The sequence below is a fragment of the Pygoscelis adeliae genome, unplaced genomic scaffold (genome assembly GCF_000699105.1).
Source record: "Pygoscelis adeliae isolate BGI_AS28 unplaced genomic scaffold, ASM69910v1 Scaffold628, whole genome shotgun sequence".
NCBI classification, from domain to species: domain Eukaryota; kingdom Metazoa; phylum Chordata; class Aves; order Sphenisciformes; family Spheniscidae; genus Pygoscelis; species Pygoscelis adeliae.
Window position 1 is genome coordinate 43,369 of NW_008825408.1, and position 7,135 is coordinate 50,503.

At 59.2% G+C, this 7,135-nt stretch overlaps 1 protein-coding gene across 1 annotated transcript in view; it reads right to left on the reverse strand.

Moving 5' to 3' along the window:
• Positions 1-393: 393 nt before the first annotated feature.
• The window catches only part of FANCG (Fanconi anemia, complementation group G), a 13,619-nt gene continuing 6,877 nt past the window's right edge, over positions 394-7,135 (reverse strand). The window contains exons 4-13 of the mRNA XM_009330421.1: positions 6,777-6,930; positions 5,460-5,590; positions 4,941-5,087; positions 3,955-4,115; positions 3,646-3,712; positions 2,836-3,173; positions 2,616-2,671; positions 1,896-2,033; positions 873-1,005; positions 394-522 (exon numbers count right to left, since the gene is read on the reverse strand). Of these exons, the coding sequence (XP_009328696.1) occupies positions 405-522; positions 873-1,005; positions 1,896-2,033; positions 2,616-2,671; positions 2,836-3,173; positions 3,646-3,712; positions 3,955-4,115; positions 4,941-5,087; positions 5,460-5,590; positions 6,777-6,930 (1,443 nt within the window). The 3' untranslated portion in view covers positions 394-404. The remainder of the gene's footprint in view (positions 523-872; positions 1,006-1,895; positions 2,034-2,615; positions 2,672-2,835; positions 3,174-3,645; positions 3,713-3,954; positions 4,116-4,940; positions 5,088-5,459; positions 5,591-6,776; positions 6,931-7,135) is intronic.

The following is a 7,135-nucleotide window of genomic DNA, read 5'->3' on the forward strand; positions in this document are numbered from 1 at the left end:
GACACCCCTCTGCTTTACGAGACCGCCTGGCTCTGCCACCAGCTCCCCGGAGCGGGGAGCGCAGCGCCGGCCCCGCCGCCTGCAGGGGCGCAGACGACGCCAGCTCCCAAGGGACGAGGGTGTCCCTGCCCTCCACCTCCCAGGCGCCCGGGGCATAGCCCGCGGGCTCGCAGCAGCTCCAAGCAGCGTCGAGGCCACGACTGCAAAGGTTTGCTCTGGAAAAAGGGCGCAGCGGAACTTAAACTAAATAGAGCCGAGGCTTTTATTAGAAAAGGAGATCTATTCCGTTTCAGTCCTTTGGGAGCCCAGCTCTATCCAAGAGTAATTCGGAGGAGTCTTTAAAGGCCTCGTGACAGCCCGGTGCGGGGAGACGCCAGCAGCTGGGGATGGGGAGACTGCCCGGGTTAGCTCGAGGGGTCCCGGCTTGTGGCCCCAAGGTAATCCCGTATGCTTCTGGCAAGAGATGCACCGTGCGGGAACATCGCCTGCTTCAGGCACGAAACCAGGTACAAAGGGAAGGGCCTGAAAGAGAAGGGAGCCTTGCAGCAGCAGGGACTGCGGCGTTCCCTGGCCGTGGTCCGGCTAGGAAGTTCGCGCCCCGTGCGCTGCACCGAGCCCCCGGCTCTGCCCCCAGCCTCTGCCCTCCCAGTTTGGCTCCGCGTCAGCTCTTTTGTGCCCCGGGGAGTCCCTGCAGAGCCACCGCCTGCGGTCTCTCAGCGGGGATGCGGGGGGAGGCTCCTCAGAGACGTCTGAGCTGCGGGTGCAGGCTAGCAGGAGCTGAGCTAAACTGTCCACACGGCTCCAAACGCGGGCTGCGCTGCTGGAGCTCTCTTGTGTGGCCAGCTGAGATTCCCCCCCGTCCCTCTACACACCTTCCCTGCCCCTCCTGCTGCCCATCCTCCCCAGCGGGGCTCTGGGAGAACTTCTGCCAGCGAGCAGCCGCCTCCTGCTTTCGGTTCAGTTTCCACAAGGCCTGCACCAGGTAGGAGGCAGCAGCCGGGTCACCTGCAAGACACCAAGGGGGATTCAGCCCTTAGCAGGGGAGGAGCAGGTCCCCAGCGCTGCCGTGGGTTGCAGGGCGTTGCAAAAGAAGCTTAGAAGCCAGATGAGGGAGGCGAGCGTGAGGAGATGTGGTGTAATGGGGAGGAGGCCGTCCCGGCTGTGTCACAGGCTCTAATTAACCCTGGGTCGGGCAGCCAAGGCAGATGGCATCATCCCTGCGGCGCAGCCAGCCACACCTCTGTTTGGACACGGGTTGGGGTTTTCCTTGCAGGCAGTTCTGCACCCCCGAAAGGAGGGAGCCTCGGTCAGGACTGGGACCAACAGGTTTGGCAGATCCCGACGAAGCTCACAGCCCTGCAGCGTGTCAGCGCAGCTGGAGCACTGAACAGGATCACCCCTGGGAGCAGCACTAGCCATGCCTCGGCTGTGCTCGGGACACGTAGGGCTCCCCCGCTCCGCTCCCCTCTCCTCCGACAGGCCTCTGTACTCGGCCTCTGGCCTGCCAGGCACGGACACGCTGCTTCCTAGGACGAAGCGAGAGTCCAGCTGCTGTTCTGGGAAAGCAGACCCTCTCTGGGAGAAAGCTGGCTGTACCAGGCTGGGGTTTGGTACAGAAGAGACATTTCCAAGCTGTCTCAGGACACAGGCTGGGGGCAGGGTTCTGATACACTCCTCTGACAATAGTTTTGGTCTGCTTCTCCAGGGCAGTGAGCTGACCAGGCCCCAGGGAAGTCTCTCAAGTATGTACCGTTGCTAGTAGTAGCCCTACTGTAGTCCTTGATATCCGAATAAGCATGGTCTAAAGCGTAAGACCATTCTGCTGAAGACAGCAAAGCAGCCCAGGACAGATTTGTGGAAATCCCCTCTGTTCCTCACCAAAATGAGCCTCTTACCTGGCAAGATCTGCAAACCGTGCTGGAAATCCAACAAGGCTTCCTTGTGCTTCCCCAGCTCCAGGAACTGTGCACCTCTCCCGATGAGAGAGAGCAACCTGATCTTCTGGAGCACCTCCACTTCTGGCAGGAGACTCTCTGGCATGGAAAGACACATGGACCTGGAGACAGCATCCTCCAGACACTCCCTCCCTCGTCCCAGCAGGCTGAGCCAGGTTAGCAGTCAGGACAGCCTCAACATTTACTTGGGTTGCCCATCTTCCAGCTCCCCAAACCCCCCGTGGCAGAGCTCAGCCTCTCTGCTGGGCTGGGAGAGGCCAGGAGGTGGCAGAGGGCGAGAGCGCCAAGAGCTTGGTACGTTACATGGCTGTGGTGGACAGCAACCTCGGCAGCAGCCTGGCCTGTGGCTGCCCATCTGCACAACTGGTACAGATCTCTTCCCCAAAATCTGGATTTGAGAAGCTTCCCGATTCACAACCCATTTAACTGTCACCTAGACAGCGGGGAAGGAGGCAGAGCCAAGGCCAAACCCTGCTCCAACCAAACCAGCCAGTCCTTTCAGAGGCTCCAATGTGGCACAGAGCTCAGCACGCTGGGACAAGCGCCTCCAGCCAGAGGTGACGCTGGGTCCGGCACCTCGCTCCTGTACCCACCGCTGCCAAGCACGCAGATCCCAACCCAGCCAGGCCCTGCACAGGACCCAGCTGTGCGGTGTCCTACCTGTCGGTTCAACGCCGGACCCATAAAGCTGGACCCGCAAGAGATGACTGAGGCACCTGTGGGTGGGAGGACAGAGGAGTTTCGGTACCACCCCCGGGGGTTGGGAAATCAGCTGCAAGTTGTCAGGCCAGCCCCCCCTGCTCCGCCGCCCCCCGCTCTGGCCCCCACCAGCCATTGCTGCCTGCTGGGGAGGCCCCTTCTCCCGGCGAGGCTCCGTCACCTGCTGAATTGCGTTACGGCCTCCTTGCTCTCGCCCAGCTTGGCCCAGGCCCAGCCCTGGTGCAGGTATCCAGCTGCTCTCCAGGCGAGGCAGCACAGACTCTCCTTCTTCTGGGACAGGAGTCCACCCGCCAGCCCTGCCTCGGGCGACGGGCATTCCGGCTGCTCCAGCCTCTCCTCCACCCGTAACGTCCGTGGGATCAGGTCAGTCGTCCGGCTGATGACCTCCTCGCACACGGTTATGGCATCCTGGTGCCTCCCGGCCTGCTCCAAGGCGGACGCTGCCTCCAGGAACACCTCGGGGATCCTGGGCAGAGCTGAGCCACCATCTAGGGGCACCTGGGGAGCAAGAGCGGTGGCAGTGCTCAGACTCAGACCAGCAGAGCGCCCAGCCAAGCAGAATGACCCCGTGCTTGCTGGGAGCCCGGAGCTGCTGCCCGGCAAAGCTCAGACCCACTCCCACAGACACTGGAGCCTGTCGGAGGAGGCAGCAGCTGTGAAGCACTAGCAGCTCAGCAGAGTCGAGGTGGCAAATCCCTACTCTTAAAGTAAAGGACATCCAAAACCAGGCCGACAGCTGCTCCCCACAGGGAAGGGGAAGCTGTTTCTCCAAATAGCAGTGGCAAGCGGTCTCTGGTGTGAATCCAAATGCCACAGGTCAGAGGTGCCAGCCCCCACCTTGTTTCCGTCACATCTCAAACTAGACACCGAAACCTGGAGTCCAGGGGTGACGTCTGGGCCCAGGCCTTGGGATGGGGATCCAAACCTCATCTACCAAGTCACCAAGGGAACTCTTCACCAGGACACCTACCTGCTGCTGCAGCCCCTCCTGAAGCAGAGCCAGAAAATCCAGGTAGTGTTCCACTGCATCAGCCACCCTGCAGTGGGGACAGGACATGCGGTGGAAGGAAGCAGGGGGACCCCAAGAAGTGCCAGCAGCCAGGTGGAATCTGGATCGCCAGCCCACGGGGCCCTCCCTGCACCGCACTCACTCTGGTCACGATACCCGTGCTTTGAGCAGACCTACCACAGCAGCACTGAACTAGATGATTTCCAGGAGCACAGAGAAAACCGCAGAGCCCAAACAAGCATGTTGCAAGCAGACCAGAGGTGCTGTTACCTCCCGTCCTGGAGACACCGCTGTGCCAGCAGGTACTTCACTTCAGAGGGGTGGCGATGGCGAAGGAGAGAAGCTAGTATCGGTGTGTGGACAAGGAGCTCTGTTCTGATTAGGAAATATGGACCTGAGGAAGCAGCTGCTGGAGTCTTTTTTTCCAGAGCCTGTGAAACAGGAACATAAAACATGGTCAACACAATGCTGGTCAAGTGTGACTTGCCACTTCTGGCATCTGGAGGTGCGCCCAGACGAGCAGAAGCACTGCGCTTCCTAAGCACGGCTAGGCTGTTCTCACTCGGTACAGCACCGCCGCTTCCAGGAAGAGCAACCAGGGACAGGCAGACTTCTGCTCTCCAGGCAGCATCAGAAGCTGTGCAAGATCACCCTGATCACCCTCAGGTTTTCAGTTCAAGGTGCTCTGAGCTGCCTGGAACACTGTCTCCCATTGCAGCCGCAGACCTAGTTAGACCGGATCTTAGGCCATTCGTAATGAGAGAGATGCCTCTCCACAGCTGTGTCTGTATCTTACAGGTTTCAAACAGCTGAAGTGCTAACTTGGTGTCTACTGCTGTGACCTGCTCCTCCCAGGCAAACCGAGGTTCCTGTGGCTAATGCACACTCCCTCGCAGCCACAATTTGCCTTTTAAAGGCCTCTTTACTATTAGATTAAGAGGCTGATACTCTTTACATTATTAAGAGACTGATACTCTGACATGAGAGCGTAACCTCTTCTCCCAAGCCACCAGGAACACGAACTGGGACCCAAAGGTCTTGCCACATCCAACCGCCAGGTGCTGAGCAAGAATTTTGGACCTCGCTGGGCTCCTTCCTGCCCACTGCTGAAGGCAGGACCACGGCTGGATTGCTGCAGTCTACTTTGGGGACCCCTCCAGGGTCAAACAGCCCCCCAGAAGGCAGGAGCCTGCTTGAAGCTCTGTGCAGGCTCTGCTGGGCAAAAATCAACCCAGAACTACAGGAAGCAGACAAACCTCATAGAGCAGAGCCAGGGCCTGCAGCTCCGCCTCAGTCTCCCCCAGCTCGTGGTACACCGCTGCCGCGTGGGACAGGGCAGGAAGGCACTGGAAGTCTACCTGGAGGGCCCGCTTCAGGTGCTGAAGGGCTGTCTGAGGCTTGCCCTGTTTAGATGGGAAGAGGTGCATGTTGCAAGGACATCTTGCTGACATCTTTACTGTTCGGTGGGATCCAGATCCCTGCTCTGCTTCCCCGGCGATCCCCACTAAGCAAGGGCAGCACTTTAGCCAAAGGCAGCCCTCCTCAGGCTGGTTTTTGACCTTCTCTCTCTGCAGCAACCCTTTGCGCTCAGACAAAATCCTTGCCTGGATTTTGCAGCTCTTCCAAGGAAGCCGGGGCCACAAGGGCAACTTCTGCTCAAGACCTCCCCTTCCCGCAGCAGCCTAGGACCACGCAGAGGCAGTGTGGACATCAGCCTGAGCCTCCCCACCCCGCTCTAGGCTGCGTTTCGCCTAGGGAAGAGGGCCAGCCATTACCATTCGCTGAGCGCAGCAGCCGACGCAGGTGTAGATCTGGGCCAGGACCTTCTTGGAGCAGAATCCTCCCGCAGCCTCCTGAAGGAGGGAGAGGGCGGTGGGGAAGTTCCCAGCCTCCAGCTCCTGCAGCCCTAGGACAGACCCAACGTCTCAGCTCTGCGGCTCCCCTTCCCGCCCCACCTGGTCCCCTAACAAGCATATGTGCCCTTTTCTTCCCAGTGCCATGGAGACCTGCCCAACCCTCTCCGCACCCAGCAATGTGCAGCAGGATGGTGCCAAGCTGCCATCGTTGGCTTGATGTTGTTGCAAGAGAACAAGCCACTCGATGGAAACATCTAGCAGAAATAATAGCAGCTTCCAAGCCCAGATACCAAGATGCCTGCCTTGGCCCAGAACAAGGGCAGGGGTAGGTGCTGGGCAGGTCCACCTGCACGTTCGTCCACAGTGACGGCAGTGCGGGTGGGGAAGCACACACAGATTCTCAGGAAGACTTCTTCCAGCACATCTGGGCCATTTCCCAGCAGGATGCTTTGGGATATTAATTCATTAACATTTATTGCGAATAGCGTTTGCTTTCCTTTCAATCCTCATCTCAAGCTTCCCTCTGAGGCTGCTGTCACATGCCTACATCACATTCACATCTGCCACCTCCCCACTGGAAGTGCTATTGCCACCCTAGAGGCTTTTGGGAGGTCTGTGTGCAGGAGCTCCTGCCCTCCCTCCTCGCAGGAAGGCCCCGCGTCAGCCTGAGCACAGCGAGGCAGCGCTGGCTGCCCCCGGAGCTGCTGGGGTTGTCAAGACAGTGAGCGAGGGAAAACCATGAGCGGGACAGAACGCAGCAGCCAGATGAGATAAATCACCTGCTGTGACATCAGGCTACAAAGCTGCACAACAGCTTTGCCTGGCTCCCACAGCACTGTAATCTGACGGGAACAATATGCTTGCAAACAGGGCAAGTGCCAGAAGACAGACAGAAGAAAGGAAAATCCTCATAAGGCCCCCGCCAGCCTTCCACTTCATACAAGATCGCTGCGGGGCCCAGACACCTACCTAAAACCACAGACAGGAAGAGGAACCCTGTGACAGTGCAGAGAAAGGCTTAGCTGGGGAAAAAAATCAGAGAAGCTCTTTGGATACTGAACGGCAAAGTTGAGACCCAGAGGCTCAGCCCAGGCCCTCTTCCAAAGGAACAGCCCAGAAAACTCCAAGGGCCGGTTTGCCTGGGGACAGAAACCAGGATAAGGGCAGGGAGAGGGGGCCCTGGGACGGGAGAGCAGTGGGAGGCTGTGCTGGCATGAGTACCTCCTCCACACAAACCTTGCAGGAAGGCTGCTGCGGTGCAGAGGATCTCTTTCAAGTCCTCAGCGCTCTGTACAAGAGGCAGGGAGGCCACCTCAGCAGGTACACGCCATGCCTTGAGCAGGTAGAGGAGTTCGTTTTCCCCCTCGCTGCAGCGAGCTCTCCCCGGGTCCTGTGAATACACAGAGGAGAAAGAGCAGGGAGTGCTGAAGGGAAGAAGGAAACAACGATCCCAGGGCATGAGGAAACGGAGGTCCCACCAAACCCTTCGAGAGTGCTCTGTGTGCTGGGGAGCGATGTCCTACCACCCCCCCCACTTCAACTGCAACCCACTCGCTGCAGCGATTCCTGCCGGGCCTGGGGCAGCCGCTCACCAC